Here is a 22,458-nt window from a genome sequence, read left to right on the forward strand (position 1 = left end):
CAAGCAAATCTGATTCACACAACAAATACAAATAAATAGATGCATTTTAAAGCAAATAGCTATTTCATCGAAGCCAATATTTTGGCTACATTCTAGTATTAAATACATTTATAGAGCGAAATAGAATCTGAAATTCATAATCTCTAGTCACTTTGATATTTTTATCAGTTTTACTGCATTTGGAAAATAATTTGTACATATAGACAGAGAATCATACACTGTACAAAATAAACAGGGTTATATCATATTTTTACAAGTATTTTGAATGATATATAAATACATATTTTCAAAGTCAAATCAGTTTAAATCTAAACATTTCCTCCAATATAGGAAGCATGAAACACTTGATAACATTACAGAGAGGATATTTATCACTTGTTGCAAAAAAATTGATAAAGACAAGAACAAGACCTATATTTTACGTGGTCAGTCATGAAGTGTCCAATAACAGAATCATATAAAAAAATTAGTGCAATCACTTATTCATAGTCTGAATTTAAGAGGACAAACCTTTTTTTATATCATGCAGATTTGTAATTTTCACCTTTTTATGGTGACATGTACATAATAGTTCACGTTGATTGACTACCAATAAGATTTAGATTGTTCTTCAAGTATACACATTTATTTTATACTATTTCAGAATGAATTATTTGTTTGTATTTGATTAATTGGTGGAAAATGAATAAAATAAAAATAGAGATTTTTCAAAAAAATACTTTATCGTAAACTTCACCATCAATATCTCAGAGTTATTCATCAAAATTTGCATACTTTGTCAACTTTTCTCATTGAGATTAGAATTCAACAAGTAATTTCGTTTGGTTTATTTCAAACTTACTAGCCACAGGGGGTCCGTAGTAAAAATGTCCCTGCCATTCGAACGTAAAATACCTCAAATCAAGTATCAAAATCACTTGTTTGTAGTACAAAGTGAAGCGTCTGGTTGCAGTGAGTTCAAATGATGAGAAGGTCTAAATGTCTGGCGAAGCAATAAACGATCAACTGTCTTGTCGGTGATGATGATGATCCACAGCATTTTTATTGCGCCATATTTCTGTTAAAAACATTTATAGGTGCAACAAGAGGATTCTTGTTCTGCTGCCATAAAACTCGTCAATGATAGTGGATGGCTATTTCAATTTTCTAATCCATTAATAGGCAGGTAACTATTCTTCACCTCTAAGATTTGTATTTTTGTGTAAATAAGCCTTCAACGTGCTGCAGTACCATGAATACTATATTTTGTTATCAAAGTGCTCGGGTACAATATATGATTATGAAATCCTACATAGCGAGAATTACAGCAAGGATCTCATGAATCATGATGAAAACATGTATATTTCACTTCAAACATGACATTAGTTAAGTATTCATGAGGGCATTGATCACAGTTCTTTCTGCAAGTCAACATCATCTGGCGGAGGTTAACATGACGGAAATCCAAGCCGGACCAATAGATATGAAGGCTTGCAAGTATTTCAACATCATCTTACACATCCTGGTCAAATCAACAGTTTGGCCAAGTCTCTCTCTTCATAGCACACATTGAGGATGTGTTTCTTCAGTGGGTCAATTTCCTTCCATTCATGTATTTATAAGTCTAATCGTGGAACTCACTGATGTGATCACTATTCGAGATCATCCTAACTTCATCAGTTGACGATGACGCCATTTTGCGAGTATATGCTCCAGCTGATAGTGGCGCTGTTCGTAGCGGATTTCTTCCATGTTCATCGCTCTCGCCCGGTGAGCGGCTGGTCAGTGAGTAATTGGTCATCGTGCTTGGTCGGCCGGTCAGTGGAAGCATGCCGGTAATCCGACTGTAGTGCGGTTTTATTGATTTTCGGACATCATCCTGTCGCGCACAGAAGAGTATGAAGACCATGAGACCTGAGTATTGGAGACAAATATAAATGATACTCATGATTCTATCCTATTTCCAATTACGAGCTAACTTTGATGGTTGACAATGCTTTTTCCTCCCTGCTCATGCATTTTGGTTCAAAATAACTAGAGCAATGTTGATCATGAAAGATCAAGGGCAATCATGGAAGATTGTCCTCGACTACCAGTTTTTGATTGCCTTTTTGAACGGCTGGGTGTTCATAAAGAGGTTTGTACAGATATAGGCACAACTCTATATAGTATCCCTAAATTAGACCCCAAAATAGCCAATCTAGAATAAAATTATTGGAAATGGATTTTCAACTGATTTGAGTAGGTATGGGTGTCAACTTTTACCAAAAAAAAGTTAGGAGGAATACGGGTTGGGGAAAGTGGTTTTTTCAAGGTCAAAGATCGATGACCTTTTCATACATGTTTATATAATGGTATCTCCGAGATGGAAAGGCGCAGGTTAGTGATCTTGGTGTCAAAATGCACAGATTCTTACCAGAATATCAAATAATATAAAATTAAGTACCTATAATCCACATTCACCGATGAAATTCAAAGTCAAAGCCTTTCAAAGGTCAATGACTTTTGTTTGCATTATATACCATACTGTATAATGGTATCTCTGAGATGATAAGGTACAGGCTGATGATCATGGTGTCAAAATGTACAGATTCTTACAAGGAGATCAAATGAAATAAAATTAAGTACCTAGAATGCACATTCACCCATGAAATTCAAGGTCAAAGGTCAATGACCTTTTTATACATTATATACCATATTATATAATGGTATCTCTAAGATAAAATGGCGCATGGTTGGTGTTCTTGTTGTCAAAATACACAGACTCTTAAAGGAAGATTAAATGAAATAAAATTTAGCATCGAGAATTCACATTCACCCATAAAATTCAAGGACAAAGGTCGATGTCCTTTTTAACATAAGATAATAATAATGGTATCTCTGAGATAAAACATCACAGGTTGGTGATCTTGGTGCCAAAATGCAAAGATTTGTACAAGAAGATTAAACAACATCAAAATAAGTAACTTTCACCCTTGAAATCCAAGATCAGAGGAAATATATATATATATAAAATCTGTATGACATAAAAATAACCAAAAATTTATCCTGCTTTGTGTTCATATTTTATTTGTGAATAATGTAAATAAAGATGGCTAATTTGTAATGAAAACATGGAGGTTTCATAATTTCAGTTAGTCATGGAGAATGTATTTAGGGGTCAGAGGTCAATGAACTCTTTCCAAAATATCAGTGAAAATTTAGTAAAAACAAGTTGATAACCAAATAACACTTCTTCATATACTGCCATGCGTAGCCAAAAGTAATGAAAAAAATGAATAAAATCAAGTATATAATTTGAAATGATTTTTATCTTAAGTAGCAGCATTTAATGCATCATATCTAAATCAAGGTTTTCGTGTCTTTTTCTCTCCAGCGATAGGCCGCTCACCTCAATTCTAAAATAAATACTATAAACTATTAGCTTAATCTTCTGAAAATGGATAGGATAGGTCTTACTCTCATGTCACAGCTAGCATCATCTGAGAGTACGGTATTTCAAAACAGCAGAGGGATGATGATGAAGATGAAATGAAGGCCGTCATTAGAGCTGCAGCTTCTGTCATAGTAAATGGCATGTATCTCAACTTCACCAAAGATGAATTCCCGTATTATTTATAATTACCTCTCATTGCGAGCTGCCAGAATCTCTTAAAATGCTAATGCTGCAGGACAAAACTCCATATCTGCTCTCTGTCGTACCTCACCCATGATGCTATTTCTACTAGGTATCAGTTTGTACAAGGATCATGTATTTGGTCTAGAACAACTGATTGTTATCATGCTCAAATTAGGCATATAATAATGAAATTCAAAAGGAGGTAATAGCTTACAAGTACATATCCATCGACCTAACAAAACTCCTACAGCAACACTTCCAGTTCTTGAGAATCAAGCTGTGCAACATATCAGTAATAATATAGATCCTGGTCTGATATCCCTTGACAGAATGTTAGGCTTTCATTGAATGGGCCAGATCAAAGTCTTGAAAATGTCAGAAGGTTTTCAAGAGTTTAATTACTCTTTGCTGAAGTTGAGACACATAACTTCATTTACTATGACAAAAGCTGCAGCTCTAATGATCGCCTTATTTTAATTCTTCATCATTGTCCGTGGCTATATGGAAATGTTCTCAGATGATGCTTGCCATAAGAGTTAGGCCTAGCTATCCTTCCATTTACAGATTAAGTAATAGTTTATAGTATTGTAGCATTCGAGGTTTATAGTGACCTATTACTACAGAGAAATTAGTACCTTGATTTAGATTTATAAAATACATATCTAAATGCTGCTACTTTAGACAAGTTCACCATTTCAAAATATATCATACAGGATTTTTTTTACACTTTTGGCAAAGCATTACTACAATGTATATTAAAAAGTGCTATTTGATCTCAATTTCACCTCGAACTTGTATTTTGATATCATCATTGGTCAAGGATTCAACTACTAAATTTGTGATCATTTTCCACGCAGGTCAGTCTTTTTCCCATCAGAATCACTATACATACATGCCAAAATAAAGTTATCGACCTATTTACTTAAATTCCCTGATGTTATTGACATAGTTGATTGACCTCTAACCCTGAAATATATTCTTCATGGCCATTAATTACTTATCCTTTTTTTCAGAGTGAAATTATTTAACATCCAAGTTTTCATTACAAATAGCTATCTTTCTTTCTATTATTCACAAATAAAATGTGAATATAATGGATTAATTTCTTTTTGGGGGAATCATGCATGGATATATAAATATTCATTAACTTTTAACCTTTTACTTTGGATATCAAAGGTGAAGGATTATTCTTTTTGATTGTTTCGTGCCTTTTTATCTTCTTGCAAAAATTGCTTTTTGACACCAAAATCACCAACATGCAGCGTTTTATCTCAGAGATACCATTAGACAATATATAGCCTATGTAAGAGGTCATTGACCTTTGACCTTGAAGTTTATGGATTAATATACATTCTAGGTGATTAACTTCATCTTATTTGACCTTCCTGTAAGAATCTGTGCATTTTGACACAACGATCACCAACCTGTGCCGTTTCATCTCAGAGATACTATTATACAGTATGATACATGTTAAAAAAAGGTAATTGATATACCTTGAATGTTATTGTTTAATGTGCATTCTGGGTACTTAATTTTATTTTATTTTATCTTCCTGCAAGAACCTCTGCATTTTGACACCAAAATCACCAACCTGCGTCTTTTCGTCTCAGCGATACCATTATACCGTATATGTATAATGTAAAAAAGGTCATTGACCTTTGAAAGGCTTTGACCTTGAATTTCATTGGTAAACGAGCATTGTAGGTACTTGATTTTATTTTATTTGATCTTCTTGTAAGAATATGTGCATTTTGACACCATGATCACCAACCTGTACCTGATCATCTCAGAGATACCATTATACAGTATATGGTATATAATGTAAAAAACGTCATTGACCTTTGAAAGGCTTTGACCTTGAATGTTATTGTTTAATGTGCATTCTGGGTACTCAATTTTATTTTATTTGATCTTCCTGTAAGGACCTCTGCATTTTGACATCAAGATCACCAACCTGCGCCTTTTCATCTCAGAGATACCATTATACCGCAAATGGTATATAATGTAAAAAAGGTCATTGACCTCTGAAAGGTTTTGACCTTGAATTTCATGGGTGAATGAGCATTGTAGGTACTTGATTTTATTTTATTTGATCTTCTTGTAAGAATCTGTGCATTTTGACACCATGATCACCAACCTGTAATATTTCATCTGGGAGATACCATGATACAGTATATTTAAAAAGGTCATTGACCTTTGACCCTGAAAAAAAAAGCACTTTCCCCAACCCGTATTCCTCCTAACTTTTTTTGGTAAATGTTGACACCCATACCTACTCAAATCAGTCAAAAAACCATTTCCAATAATTTTATTCCAGATGGTTACTAATTACAGGATACTATATACACAACTGAACAATGTTAGCTCAGGTTCTTATTCATGCATATGGATACATCATTCCGCCCAAGAAAGGGTCACCGGTCATGCATAAATTCATTTGTAAGTTATAGACAGCTTTATGGTATACCTATCAGGTCAAAAACATCTTCAGGATTTGGGAACATATAGCATTAGAGATTTGAGGAGTACTGTCATATTGCGCATGGTCAAATTCTTATCCAGGATACATATAAAATTCTGGATTCTTCTCATAAAGATATACCAAGATAAAGGATGAAATATAATCTTGAAATAACAAATCAAATATAACAATTTTTTTTTTTTTTGGGGGGGGCGACCTGATTGTATACCTTGTAATGAGTTTGCGACACAGAAGATAAGCTGGAAAACATACGTAGCATCCTCTATTGCCAAGAATCCGAACACCCAGGTTAGCCCGAGTAGCACCGATATTGAGAAAGCGTTCAGCAGTCTGGTGCGGAGTTGACGATAACGGGCCGTTTTATCCTCTTTCTCCAGCGGAACGTTGCCACCGAGGTTAGCGGTCCATAGCCGTCGAATGACGACAAAGAACATGATGAAGTTGAAAGATATGGTGAGCCCAACAGGAAGGAGGAGCCCTAGGTAGAAACTCAGTCCAGGGGTCAGGAAACAACTGTGAAATATAATCAGATAATATAAAATAACTTATAATAAAATAATAATATAGGTTTATTTACCCAGGGAATTAAGCCACTTCAGTCCTGAAAACTGTTCTCCTAGCAAGCCCTGCCATTATCATTATTACCCTGGCTTTAGCTGGTCTGCCTAGGTGCTCAAGCATTCAAGGAATTTCTTCCTACCGGCCGGGTACCCATTCACCTCACCTGGGTTGAGTGCAGCACAATGTGGATAAATTTCTTGCTGAAGGAAATTACGCCATGGCTAGGATTTGAACCCACGACCCTCTGTTTCAAAGTCAAAAGACTATTCCACTGGGCCACAGCACTCCACATGTACAGGGGTACAGAAACAACCATGAAATATAATCATACAATACATAAATAACTTGTAAGAATGATAATACATCTAAGTAGAACGACACTTTTTGCCTGCATGATGCGATTCATTATAGCAGCAGTGCTTACTTCGAAAGCACCATAGATAGAAGAATTTAAAAATATAAAACACCATTCACTTGATAATAAAATACCAAGTTCATTGACCTCATGACTTTAACCATGATCATGTGACCTGAAACTCATGCAAACTGATCAGTCACACTTGATTACTATTATGTCCAAATTTCATGAAATAAATCCAATAATTTTCAAAGTTATGATGATATTTCAGACTTTAAGGTTAATAAATCAAGATAACATTGATGACAATGCTACTGCTGCAGCCACTGCCATAAAAAAGCGGTGCCTATATGTCTCCCTTTTCCATGCAAGAAAGCCACTTTTTAAAAATCACAAGCCGCAAATTATTAATTTTGATCTATTTTATCAGAACAAACTCCAGATTATGCTTGTAAAAGGTGCTTTCTAACACTGATATGAAACTACTTTTGTGCTAAATCTCTAAGTTGAAAGAAAACAACCTAAAATTTGTTAATTTTTTTTACACATCTCCATCATAAAAAATTATTGAATTTCAGGAAGAGTAACTAAAAAAATATTCATGATTTCAATGTTCAATATACATGAACAAAAGAACAAACAACCCTGCCATTTCCAATTTGTTTATATATCTCAAAATTATTCCATTAAAAAGTTACAGCATGGTAAGAGATGGAAATAAAAAATATGAGATGGAAATCGAAAAGGTATATCAAAAGCAAAAACAAAATGATGTGTAGTAATTCCATTACAAAAGCCCCCAAAATCCATGATGCAACTTTTTTGAGAGGGAAATGGATTTCACTCGTGTCTTTTCTGAGAATCCTTCACAAACTAATCAATATTCACTCCAAAATATGTGATCTATGACTCCCCTTCCAAGAAAGGTGAAATGTGAATAAGTGCATTTAGCTTTTGCCCTTTTTAAGTAGATGAATATGAAAAGTAGACTTGTGTACTTACTATGATTTATGAAGATAGTCTTCCATTCGAAGACCAAGGGTAACCCCTACTGCAACCAATGGACCACCTATAAAAAATATATTAGAAAATGAATATATATGTACTATTCCTGATAACACATATTTATTTGCACAAATTGTACAAGACTATACAGTCCAAGCTTGAAGAAACAACATGAACTGAAGAAATACTATAGTAAAATTGAAATTTGATTCCATTATTTGTCATCATTCAACCATATATATATTTGTCTACATTTTAAATACTAACCCCAAGCTATCACACAAGCCTTGGTTAGAAAACACGGGCCTTCTTCGTCGAATACACGTACGATCATCACGTACATGTTGAGTGCCTCCGCGCCCATCCACAACACGGTTGCGAGCATGAAGTAGTGGAGAAGCGCCCCCACGGTCACGCATGCAATGTCAATGTGTGCTGCGAAGTCGATACCAAAGAGGAACACAAGGTAGAGACAGAGCATGGACACACAGAAATGGAGAAGGATTCGACGGGGTCGGCTATTTCGTAGACGTCTACCAAGGGGAAAAAATCAACAGTACATCAATAATGATTAAATACTCAATGAAAATGACTGTATATAACAAAACTTCATTGGATCAAGTTTTGTATTGAATTACGCTTCATTTGACCAGATATTTGAATAAAAGGAAGATTGAAAATATATCACCTTCAAATTTAATGACGTCTTAGCACTCAAGAAAGAGAATTCAGGCATCTATCATTCAAGGATGTTGAAGGGGAATCCCAATGTAAAGAGAAGCATTTAATTCATATGGGTGCCTACCACATTTCACCACTAGCATAGATGGGGGGGGGGGGTCACAAAAGTTCGCCTCTCCTGAAGAAGATTTCAGGTATGTCACAGGTTCCCCCAAGATTTTGTGTGTACTTTTTCCATGCAAATGTAAAAAAACTTGCCTAATTATTCTACCTGATGATGGGATTAAAAAATGACAATCTTATTTTAGGCATTAGTTTTGAACCCACCCCTGCAATGTGTAGGTCATTTTCCTAATTCCCTATAAGTACTGAAAAACATGAAAGATTTGTTCTATAAAGTGGCGATTTTCGAGGAATGGCTTTAAAATAACTTTTCGTTGAAAGAAATACAAATTTTTTCATTTCCATTTTTATAATACACAATAATGTTTCATTAATATTTCTATGTATGAAATTTTCATTGTTGATAGAAATTACTTTTTGGTAACTTTACAATACTTTCCATATTGATTACAAAAATAAAATAAAAAACTTACTTGAAAACTAGGAAAACAATGATAGTCAGTACAAGTGATGCGATTGATACTGCACACCCGATCTTACTGAGGAGATCTAGAGCAAAGTAAAACTGATCCTTTTTAACTTCATGCTGGCCAGATATATCCTAAAATAAGACAAAATATTTGAAAATATTTAATCATCTTAAAGAGAAAAGTAGTAATCATCTTAAAGAGAAAAGTATGTTTTGTTTAAGTTTATCTCCAAATTCTTCTCAATGAATTGCATTCACGCATTTCTCTTTCTCTTGTGATGTGATGCAATAGATAAATTGCATGTCTAAGCCATATTCTGGAAAAAATTAGAGTAACAGCACATGCTTTAAATCATTCAGAAGACATTACGGTTGCTTTTAACTAGACTTGCATTTTGAACAATGTTCATGCATGTTTAAGATGGCATGTAAATTGGGAAAAATTGAAGGTCCTAAACTCTGGTGCCAAATTGAAAAATAAACAAAATATCACATGTAAATATAAACCATGATTAACACAAGAACAAGAAAATATGATTTTTGCGAGGTGAGTTGCCATAATCTACAACATGATGATGTAATTTTAAACAATACAAGACAAACATCTCATCTTATATTAGCATAAAACCTAAAAAATTGCTAAAAACAATGTTCCAATGTTGAACTGGCCTAATTGTAATTGTTCTCCACTTTCTTTCATTTACTCTAAACATTTACCTCAGAAATGTGCTAACTCGTCCATCCCAATTACATACCTTCAAATTAAGGATTATTTCTTTGATTTTCTATGAACTTGGTTGGCTGCACATTTGCAATCATAAAAAATTGTGCAATTAATTGAATTATTTCTGTTATGTAACACAATAAATCATTGTGAATTTTGACTGACTGGAATAAATATATCATTGAACTGTTTTTGGTCTCACATATGTTATAAGATAAAATATTATTTGAGAACCACATGCGGGTCAAGTTGAAGAGTAATTTCAGCCATATTTACCACCAAAACGGCAAAGTTGGTTAAATGATTACACGAACAGGTAATAAAATCTCCTCTGACGTCAGTAAGATTGCATCCTGCGTCTGACCAATCACCAACACCGTTTCTTAAATCAAAATCCCAGTAGACGCATCGTGATTGGTTCAAAGTACTGTTTCCTCCAACTGACTAAAAAAGCATCAATGAATATCATTCAAAACAATTGAAATAAAACAGTTTTAAATTCTATAGCATTAGCTCAGTATTCAATGCAACATTATCATCAAGAAGATCCGCCAAATTAGTTATTTTGCCTAGCCGTCAAAATAAGTGACTATTCAGTAGTTTTATATTTCCATTGTAGAAAGCCATTTCTGTTTGGTCTAAATTCAAAGGAACAATTGGTACTTATAACTGATCAATGAAACAAACTATTATCAATATTAGCCATCGTGAGCAGGATTCCAACCTGTGCCTTTGTGACAGTGCAGCGTAAAGTTTTAATCTGTGCCTGAGACCACTTGACCATGAGCAATAGATAGCAGAATGTTGTTGTTGGACATTAGGCGTTCATTCACAGTGAGAACATTTCTGCCAGGAATTATTATGGCAGCGGTGGGATATCCATGCCATCGAAATGATGCCTTAGACTACTTACTTTGGCACGTAACCTTCACACAAGTGTTCTAGCGATGAAGTCAGTTGCCATGGTGTCAGGTGGCCTGGCTCTAAACAATTAATGAACCCACTGAATGAAAGCATGTGTTTCTCATAGGAGAAAACGACTGCTATCGGAATTTGGTCGCTTGCAACCAATTTTTTCAAATGAGCCAAAATCATGCAAATGTATACAGACGATCGTCAGCTTCGACTCTGTTTAGAACCAGCCCGCCACGACACCATGGCAACTGATGTCACACTTCGGTACTCTATGGAAACTATACCTTCCCATCGCTCTATGTTTTTCAATATCCTCCGTAGGATTCTTGCCACTGATCGCTATATTAAAAGTGGTAGGCCTATATATTTGCTAATAAAAGCTAAAATATTTTTTAAGTTAACCCGACATCATCAATGAAATTGCTCATAATTCTTCTCAGTACTTTAGTGAGCGGAATATGATAAACAAATATTTTAACTTGGACAATTCCTTTAGGGATATTATAATACTTCCTGTGAAGAACATAAGTTTATGTAGGCAGTATGAAAAGACATGGTTCTTTGATATTAGTTGAAAATGAAAATATCAATTAACTTACATTACGTGCATTGAAGGTGATAACCACTGGTTCGGTAAGGCCCTGTACATCCATATTTTCAATTGCTGCTGATATTACGCTGCCACTTGTCTGCGATCCATTGGCCGATCTAAAGAGTGAGTCTCCGTTGAAAGTTATGAACCGAACCTTGGTCCCTATTATCCAACGAACGATGCAATAACGAAAACAAAAATTAGCAATATGTAGTGAATGATTATTGACTGGTTTGGCTTCACCTTGAACATGGTGAATCATAATTATTGTCACTTTCTACTATCCTATCAAGAATCTTGATCATCAAATCTACCATTTTTGCAATATTTCATATTGCATTATCAAATGAGAAAATAAGTAAAGAATCATCTACTTTCTCATGCATATCACACATATTATGCCTGTAACCGTTTCGTGAAATTAAGTGAAAAAAAAAAAATAAAATAACATCTGTTTTTGTTAGAGTTTTCAGTGAAATGTTTTTTTAAATTTTGTTGTTATTTCAAATCTATTACACACCTGTGCTCTGAATACCTTCAACACTTGGCCCCGCTTGCCTGAAGATGGAAGAAGGTAGCTGAATAGAAGCCATTGAATCCGCTTCGCCACCACCGCCAAACTCGATCCCATTCCCCATGGCAGCATTATCAAATGTTGCCGCCTGGACGATCATATTCTCTGCTGTCAACATGAACTCATCACGATCTTGCAGGGTTAGAGACACTTGTTTTTCGACCGAAGTCACTACGCTGGAGGACGATGCGGCCAGCTCTGGACTACTGGACTCAGAGTCTTCGAGAGAGCCAATCAGGCTACCCACTGCATTGACCACGCTTGTGGTTACCTGTAAGAATTAGATGATATGTGACATTACAAATTCTCCATAAAAAACAAGAAAACTTTTTTAATTGGTTGAAAGAGTAGCAAAGGTCAAAATGTATAGACGGTAAGAGGGGAGGTGCACAAATTTGGATCTCAGATATCTCGGAAACCATACACATCCCCAACAGTTTCAGGAATACTTACTAGTATCCTACTATACAGTGCGTCCCAGAAAAAACGAAACCGATATTTAGCGATGATTTATCATAACTTAATCACAAATAGAATAGACAAATGACCTACCAATGTAAAGCTTAGAATCTCCTCTTTCATCTGATATTACTTAGATTATTCCTCATTCACGCATGAGTGAGCAAAAACAATTTGAAGAAAGGATACCAAAAACTCATTTGGCGGGGGGGGGGGGGGGGAGGGGTATCTGAATTTTAAAAAGATAATCACATGCCTAAAAAGTTCAATATCTGCTCTTTAATTTGATACCTTAATCACAAAAAAATGGTCAAGAAGTAAAAAAGTTACGTTCTGTCGAAACAATGCTTGTATTTCCATAATTTCATGAAATAAACGTGTTTTCACCGGTTTCCCACAGAAGCTATCGCATGGTTAACAAAAGACTTCATGCATGGCTGATCGTCAACAAAACGGAGTGTCGAGTGAGTTTGAACGCTAGCCTGTAAAACCTCTTCATTTTATGAAATTATTGAAATTCAAGCCTTATTTCAAATAACCAGAACTATCTTATTTCTTGACCATTTTCTGTAATTGAGGTATCAAATTAAAAAGCAGATATTGAACTTTTTAAAAATGTGGTTTTCTTTTTGAAACCCAGATACAGCCCGCCAAATGACTTTTTGGTATCCCCTCTTCAAATTGTTTTTGCTCACTCATGCGTGAATGAGAAATAATCTAAGTAATTTCAGATGAAAGAGGAGATTCTAAGCTTTACAATGGTAGGTCATTTGTCTATTGTATTTGTGATTAATCATCGATAAATCTCGGTTTTGTTTTTTGTGGGACGCACTGTATTAGAGATAAAACAAGAATACAAGTTTGTGATTTTATATATGTACAGGTGTTTGTGTATGAGGGTGCACAAGGTTGTTTGTAGGGAGCTAAGATGGGTGGTGGAAGGGATTGGGTTATACCCTTTGTTGTTCTTTCCTGCTCAAAGGAACAGTGTCATACAGTGTGTTCACAGTTACTGTGGACTACGTGAAGATGTGATTCACACTATAAAAGGCGCTATTGTGAGAAAGTGATTGTGTTCCTAATTGTTTGATACTGTGTACACAGTGTGTGACACTGTGTTCTTTCCAGCAGGGTGTACATACTCCATCCTCACCCTATGTATCAATGTGGACACCTCAACAGTACGAGTGTTCACAGTGTGTTCATATTGTGGACTTTGTTAATAATGTAATTCACACCGTTAAAAAGATCAAATCAAACAGTGTGAAGACAATCCACACTATGGCCACCTCACAAGTGTGAGTGTTCAGAGTGTGTTCACATTGTGGATTTAAATAAAAGTGAAATTCACACTATTAAAATGCTCAAATCTAACAGTTTGAAGACTATTCCGCACAACTTGTGTCCACCACAGCAATGTGAGTGTTCACAGTGTGTTATTATACACAGTGGACTTGGTGAAAATGTTATTCACACTGTTAAAATGCTCAAATCTAACAGTGTGAAAACTATTCCACACTGCATGTGTCCACCACAGCAGTATGAGTGTTCACAAGTGTTATTTTACACAGTGGAATAGTGATTCATACTGTTAAAATGCTCAAATCTAACAGCATGAAGACTATTCCACACTGTGGCCACCTCAGCAGTGTGTTCACATTGTGAACTAATGTAAAACTGTGATTCACACTGTTAAAATGCTCAAATCTAACAGTGTGAAGACTATTCCACACTGCATGTGTCCACCAGAGCAGTGTGAGTGTTCAGTGTGTTATTTTACACAGTGAACTGGGTGAAAATGTGGTTAATACTGTTAAAATGATCAGACATAACAGTGTGAAGACAGTTCCACACTGCATGTGTCAACCACAGCAGTGTGAGTGTTCACAGTGTGTTATCTTACGCAGTGGACTAGTTAAAAAGTGATTCACACTGCTAAAATGCTCAAATCGAACATTGTGAAGATTATTCCACACTGCATGTGTCTGCCACAGCAGTATGACTGTTCACAGTGTGTTATTTTACACAGTGGACTACGTGAAAATGTGATTCACACTTAAAATGCTGAGATCTAACAGTGTGAAGACAATTCCACAGTGTGGCCACCTCAAAGGTGTGAGTGCTCACAGTGTGTTCACAGAGTGGACTCTGTCATAAGGTAAGTCACACTGTTAAAAAGGATCAAATCAAAGAGTGTGAAGATATTCCGTACACTGTGGCCACCTGCATGAGCAGTGTGAGCATTCACAGTGAGGACTATATGAAAATGAGAATCACGCTGTTAAAATGCTCAAATCTAACAGTGTGAAGACTATTCCACACTGCATGTGTCACCACAGCAGTGTGAGTGTTCACAGTGTGTTATCTTACAGTGGATTAGGTGGAAATGTGATTCACACTGTTAAAATGCTCAAATCTAACAGTGTAAAGACTATTCCACACTGCATGTGTCACCACAGCTGTGTGAGTGTTCACAGTGTGTTATTTTACACAAAAGGATAAAATAAAACAGTGTGAAGATATTCCGCACTGTGGCCACCTGCATGATCAGTGTGAGCATTCACAGTATGGGCTATATGAAAATGTGAATCATGTACACTATTAAAATGCTGAAATCTAAGTGTTAAGATAATTTCATAAAGTGGATACCTCAACACTATAAGTGTTCACACTGTGTTCACATTATGGACTATGTTGGAAATGTAGCTAACACTACACTAAAATCTAACAGTGTGTAGACAGTTCCACACTGTGAGCACCTTAGCAGTGTGAAAGCTCACAGTGTGTTCATATTCTGGACTTTGTTAATAACATAAATTCACACTGTTAAAAAAGATCAAATCATACAGTGTGAAGACAATCCACACTATGGCCACCTCACAAGTGTGAGTGTTCAGTGTGTTCACATTGTGGACTAAAATAAAAATGAAATTCACACTCTTAAAATGCTCAAATCTAACAGTGTGATGACAATCCACACTATGGCCACCCCAGCAATGTGAGTGTTCAGAGTGTTCACACAGTGGACGATGTGAACATGTGATCCGCACTGTTAAAATGATCAAATCAAACAGTGTAAAGACAATTTCACACTGTGGAAGAGTGTGAGTGCCCACATTGTGGACTTTGTTAAAAATGTAATTTACACTGTTTTTTGTTTGTTTATTTTATTTTTGTACATTTATTTTACATTTAACAGTGAAAAGGTAATTTCACATTGTGTGTTCACACTGTGTGACACTAGACAAACATTTACACCACCCAGTCTATCCATACCTTACCTGAGGTGATGGAGAAGCCACAGCGACGATGTTCTCCAGCGTCTTGGAAATAGCACCAACCATTTCGTCATCAGCAGTGCTGATGTTACCGATGACTTCCTCCAAGACGGCACTGACCAATGCTACGTTAGCCTCATCGACTACGATCTTGTGAAATAAGCAAAGTTAAATTAATCATCAAAAATTCATCTAGATTAGCTGATGCTACACGGATCAATCCTACAGTTTGAGTATATTTAGAACGGAAACTAATTGTCTTTTCAACTAGGAATGTATATTTTCTACTGGAGTATGACTTTTCTTGTGATCCTACTGATCCTATATTCAATTCAAATATTGTTGCCTAATTTTGGTCATTTTTAATTTTATTCCTTGACCTTGATTAGTACATTTTTCACCAATGTGATAATAGATAAAATAATGAAAACGTTTTCATTATGCAGGTATTGATTTTCATTGTTATTCACTGACAAGATTGTTATTGATTATCATAAAAAAGAAGAAGTCCATCTGCAAATGACAGGTATTCTACTTCAAGAAAATAACTTTGAATGAATTCTGATATTACCTTTATATTTGGTAGATGTTTTGATGGCTTACAGAACTGAAACCCTAGTAAATTTACCAAACCAAAGTTGATAGACTGTATTTTACCTAGATTTTGTTGATGATATTTAATTAATGATTATCATAATGTACTTTTTATGGAAGCTTTACCTTTGCAAGGTCTGTTGGTTGTATCTCAGCTGTGCGTTCTCCACACTCTTGTACACTCACTTCTCCCCAATAGGCATCCTTTCTACGGTTACCATGGCATTGTCGTTCTGCTACCGGTTGGCCAGCTGTAAACAAAAATATATTTGTTATCTAATTTAGTGTGTTTTGATATCATCTTATGTACCCTTAATATTCTTTTTTCAATCATCTGACCGATGAATTCAATTTCAAGATGTGATAGCCTGCAAATGAAAAGGGCAGTTCCAAGGAGCATGTTTCATCAACATTTATGTTTGAAAGTTATTGTATACGACAACTTTTCTTGGCGGGGAGTGCTTCGTCAACATTTACGTTTGAAAAGTTGTCCGATCTGACTACTTTCCTTGATTTTGATTGGGCGAGGCACTTCAGATCGTTTTGAATTAAACAATAAACTGCAGTGAAAGATTTATTTCGCATCCAATCCAATTGCATTCCAAACCTATGTCTTGAATGATAAATACTTTTTGCATTACTGAGTATGGCATTTAACTGTAGTACAAACCTTTAAGAGTGTTGAATGGACATACAACATTTGATGGAACTCTGGTATTCTCGGTGGCTTCACTCCATATTAGCGGTCCATGAAATGACTCAGTTCTTTCCCAAGGACATGTCCCTGTAGGTGGCAAAAAGATCAATATATTTCAATACGCAATGGTTGAATAGTCAACGGAGCCCAGTAAATATACATAAACACAAACATATTTGCCGGCTGTTGAATATACCTCATGGTTTTTTCCAATATCTATGACTTCAGAGCAAAAACTGTACCGCTCCAGTGTTAAATGTTTGGTGTTATTTCAATAGCTATGGGGATTATTACAACACATTTGGATGTTACTTATACACTCTTTGGCATTATTTTCAATCTCTAGGGTGTAATTCTAATACTTCATGGTGTGGTCCTATATGGACACCAACTACTGTCAGTTTTAAACACCAAAGTTTTTCCATTGTTGGCTTTTAAGACTTGGAGTAACTGTATCGCAGTATCAATCCGTTTTATTTTGCGATAACTAATAGTAGTACGAACTATTTTTATATTTAAGCCACAACATGTGTCTATCTCATTATCTCTTTTTCTAATGGATTTAGTACAATGGTCTAAAAAATATGCCTTCAGATATGACAGTAATGTTTACAGATAAATCCAACCCCACCACTGCGGAAAACACTGCGACTTACTTCTGCGCAGACTTGAACAGGGTACTTCAACAGCCTGGTGTGGTGGTGCAGGACTCAGATCGATGCATGTTATTGGATGCATACTAAAACCGGCATTGTACAGGTAACCCAAGCGTTCTCCAACCCCGTAAACGATGACAGTAAATAATGCCTCCTCTGCTGAAACACTTTGAAATACATGACTACCGCCCTCTACGGTTGCCCAACGATTGCAGATCTGTCGGTTGTCGCTTGTTACGTAATCGTACTCGATGATCCATGGGACCTAATTCATTGAGTTGATAAGAAAGCAAAAACCATAGGCAAATTTTTTTTACTCAGATGTTTATATGGGGTTGTAATGTAAAACAATGAAGACGAGAAAAACCTAACTGGAAACATGCATGTAACCGTATCAGAAAAAAAAATCACCACACTGTGAAACACAGTGTGATAACAATTGGAACATGTTTTCACACTGTAGTAGAGTATGTATGCCAACAGTGTGAAAAATTCACAGTGACATAAACAGAGTGGAAAATAATATTAATCACACTGTGTTCAAATAGACATTCAACATTCCACTATGATCAAGTGGGGTTCTCTTTACTTTTGTCACTTTGTGTTATTAATGTTATTTAATATCATATAAGTCACTATGTGTTATTAAATTGTAAAAAAGTGTGCCACAGTTTGAGAACATGTTTTAAGTTATTACAGTGGAATGACTGTGGACACAGTGTGACCAAAATATGTAAAAACATAGTGTTGAAAAACTGATTCTTTCTGGCATGAATGACTGCACCTTGACATCAACCCATCACATTTATCATCATCATAATATTTGGACGTGACAATACTGGTTATCTATGAAAAACAACAGAGGCCATTTACCCATTTTCTGGAAATATGGAAGAGATTTTTACACAAAAAATTACATCATACAGTGCTGAACAAATCCACAGAGTGAAAATCTTCATGGTGTGGAACTCTATCAGGGGTGTGAGTGGTCACAAATAAAAAGATCTGAAAAAAGCTGAAGAGTGTTGAAAAAGTCTGAATAAAAAGAGCTCCCATACTTTTTGTACAGAGGAAAACCAAAAATATACTGAAATTAAGCTGAAAATCAAACCAAAAAATATCTGAAATCAGATAAAAATCTGAAAACTCACACCCCTGCTCTATGAACACACTGTGAATGAAGGCCAGTGGCTCTCTTCTTCAGAGAATGGTTCATATCTTCAATATGTGGGCACTATGTGAACACACTGTGACAAATGAATTTCATAGAGTTGCTAGAGTAGTTTTCCTACTACATGTCGATGTGACCAGTGTGTGTGCTATTATCACACAGTGAATAAGTAAAGTCACACAGTGAGAAATGTTTGACTGTGTTACAACTGTGTATGATATACACCTTAAACACTGTGCCCACATTATGTTCACAGTGAGGACACACTGTGTTCAACCTGTGGTCACACTGTATTCATACAGTTGACTGTGTGTTGACTTTAAGAACACATTGTATTGACTGTGTGTTCTTTCCAGCAGGGAGGCCTTAGTATAGGGAATTCCATGAATCAGTTCATTGAAGTTAATAATTTGGTCTATCAGATTGTTACAACACTTGGTTTATTCATGGAGGTAGCTCCATGGTTTATTAGCAGTACACTGAGTGTCACTTGATAACTGACCTGAAGGGGAGCACAAGTGCTGTCTTCGAATTTGGTAAACCATTTTTTTTTTACAGAGTCTTGTATATGCATTAATCAGATTCTTAATTCTTAATCTTAATAATCTTAATTTCTGCTGAATGAGTTCTGGTCAATCAACTTCAATTGAGCCACATCCACAGTAAATAAGACTACCTGGTGTTTGGGTTTCATAATAACAAGTGACAGTTCCACCAAGTCTTAGGAGTTTCATTATTTGATGCATATGGATTCTGTCTTCAATTTCAATAAAGAAAAACATGCGTGTGCAAAGAAAAACTTCTGGGATGTTCTGAGTACTATAGGACTCGTATGGCCTTGCCTTCATGAAGGAAAAAAATCCTTTCCTGCCCATCTGGTCATTCCAGAATTATGGATTGTGTTTAGATATCACTTACCTCATTATATTTATGGTTGCCAAACTCTATGTTCTGAGATGCATTGCATTCAGATATCACACCGACATATACAGTAGATATCCCTGCTGCGGGGAGGTCCAATACAGGAAATTCCACATGTGAAACATATTGCTCCCAAGGGGTGACTAAGAGCATTGCTGGATCACCCTGCTTTAGGTCTGTGGTCGTTCCTTTGGAGTATTGCATTACCATCACCGGGTTGGATGCCGATACCGAAGTCATGATCTGACTGGTAACTCCCCCTAGATAATGCTCTCCCATGTTCAGGACTATTTCGTGAGACCCAAGAGATATTCTCGTGTTGTCCCTACCGGCAACGATTTGGTATTGGTATCCGGACAGCCGATTGACGAACGGGCTCAGCAGAAATGAATGTCCCCAGCGGTCGAAGGATATTAGCTGTTCAGCAATTTGGTCGCAACGGCCATTGTTATTTGGCACGAAAGAACAAAGACCCCCACTGGTCACCGTAATCGATGCATTAGCTGTTATCCTTGTTCCGATGATATCGTCACGCAGGGGTTCAAGTTGGAATGTTTGATATGGCTTCAAGACATATACAAGTACACTTCCAGGAGAATACCATTGGCCATCAAATCCAACACTACCAGTTAGTGTTATAGACACCTCTGTGGGTTCGTCAAATGCTGACATCAAAACAACGCCCCCACTTGGTTGGGTTACAGTCGCGATAAAGTATTCCTTTCCCATATGCTTGGTGGGTATCACAGCGAACATCGCCATGGTGTAAGCTTTGTAATTGTAAGCTGATACTGAGACATCATAGTCAGACCTCACTACAATTGTAGTGTTTGCTACCCTTGCTTCACCGGTTGTGCCGGCAAGGTCGGGAGAAAGCACAAGGTCATATGGTGCAGATCCAGGTTCCACGGAGAAGTTGAAACCCACATTCCTCAAGGGCACTGTGACCGTAACGGAAGTGACGTTGGCTGAAGCGGCCATTACCATTATGCCAACAGTAGGTCGACTCAGATCACCAACGTAATTTGGTGGTATTGCGAACACAAATTCTCTACCGTGGTTGTCTGCTTCAAATGGTGCTACACGTAAAACTGTGAAAGAGTAATGAGAAAGAAAACAATCATTAGTATGCTTGTCATTTATCAAATTCTTGGATGTATATACTATTCATCATTTTAGCATAAGATATATTAGAAACCCCGGGATAAGACTTGATAATCAGGGTTGGCCGGGGCTCAATTACTTATTTCAATTACAATTACGTAATTGAAGAAATTTTCAACTACAATTACTTTTCAATTAAATTACATTATTTCAAATCACCAATTACTTTTGTCAGTTACAATTACAATGTCAACCCAAGAAAAGACTGGTCTGGGCCCGATGGTGTTAGTGGGCGTGTCCAACGTGCGCATCTGAACTCACTGCTCCGTACTGTATGTTACTTTTCTTATGTATCTTTGCACTGTATATATGTTTCACATGTGATCTGTCTTACAGGTTGTGCTTTTAAATATATAGTTCATCTCAGTTCTGCATTCTGATTATTGCTAATTCATTGTTACTTCTTTGATGACGTGTATAATGTTTTGTAGAATTGAAAATAAACTTGAAACTTAAATTCGACTTCTGAACCATTAAATAGAGAACAAGTAATCAAATTACAGAATTGCTCTTATCCTTCATTCGTGCCTTCCATGTCTCCTTATAAACACAAACAACTGACACAAATGTAAGGAGTGATTATAGTAGTAGTAAGAGTAATAATAAATAATGATAATGAATAATAATAGCACCAGCAACTAGAGTAATAAACAATAATAATATCATCGTCAACGTGGTAATGGCCAAAGTAGAGTTGTGAATTTATATGTGAATTATGCTTCAAGTAATAAAAAATGAAAATTAATTAAATGATTAATGATCTCATTATACTCTTGTAATCAATTTATGTATAAGAATGAATATGGATTAAGTGCACACCAATATTTTGTATTTGTTTCTCCGTGATTTATGTATATTTTTTTAATCTGTTGTAATTTGTATGTTTGCATGTAAACAAAATGCATTTCCATTAAGTTGGACGATAAAACAACCATATGTAAATATATATATATATACATATACATATATATAAACAATAATAACCAACAATAAAAAAATAGAGACTGATGGACATCAACGACTGAGTCACCCTTACCTAGTTGTGCATATCAATGTTTTGTGAAAAATAAGCGAAACTTTAAAGGACAACTCCACCCCAACAAAAAGTTGAATAAAAAGAGAAAAATCCAACAAGCATAACACTAAAACTTTCATCAAATCGGCATACAATATTTCATATTTTTGATAGATTTGACAATAAGAACCAACTTGACTGAATCATATAGTATTATACAATGCTCATTCCGTGCACATGTTCAGGGGGAATTAATCGTTTATTCACTTGACAATGAGGAGAAAAATAGAATATTCCCTATTTCATATAATAAAATACAAAATAAATAGTGAGTCGATGACGTCATCAGTCTCCTCATTTGCATACCCTCCAGGATGTGCATATAACTGTTTCGTGAAATTAAGCAAAATTTTAAAATGTC

The 22,458-nt window shown here is 35.7% G+C and overlaps 1 protein-coding gene across 1 annotated transcript; it reads right to left on the bottom strand.

The window, feature by feature from the left end:
- Positions 1-622: 622 nt before the first annotated feature.
- LOC135154382 (adhesion G-protein coupled receptor G6-like) lies at positions 623-20,954 on the bottom strand. The gene is made up of 13 exons (XM_064100525.1): positions 19,856-20,954; positions 17,767-18,031; positions 17,084-17,197; positions 16,540-16,664; positions 15,823-15,969; positions 12,029-12,353; positions 11,516-11,670; positions 10,278-10,445; positions 9,282-9,409; positions 8,272-8,537; positions 8,002-8,068; positions 6,289-6,593; positions 623-1,893 (listed from the first exon to the last, which is right to left on the bottom strand). Exons 1-13 carry the CDS (start codon positions 20,843-20,845, stop codon positions 1,604-1,606), a joined length of 3,345 nt encoding a protein of 1,114 aa, XP_063956595.1. The 5' UTR covers positions 20,846-20,954; the 3' UTR covers positions 623-1,603.
- Between the last annotated feature and the right edge of the window lie 1,504 nt (positions 20,955-22,458).

This window comes from Lytechinus pictus, chromosome 1 (genome assembly GCF_037042905.1).
Source record: "Lytechinus pictus isolate F3 Inbred chromosome 1, Lp3.0, whole genome shotgun sequence".
NCBI lineage: Eukaryota > Metazoa > Echinodermata > Echinoidea > Temnopleuroida > Toxopneustidae > Lytechinus > Lytechinus pictus.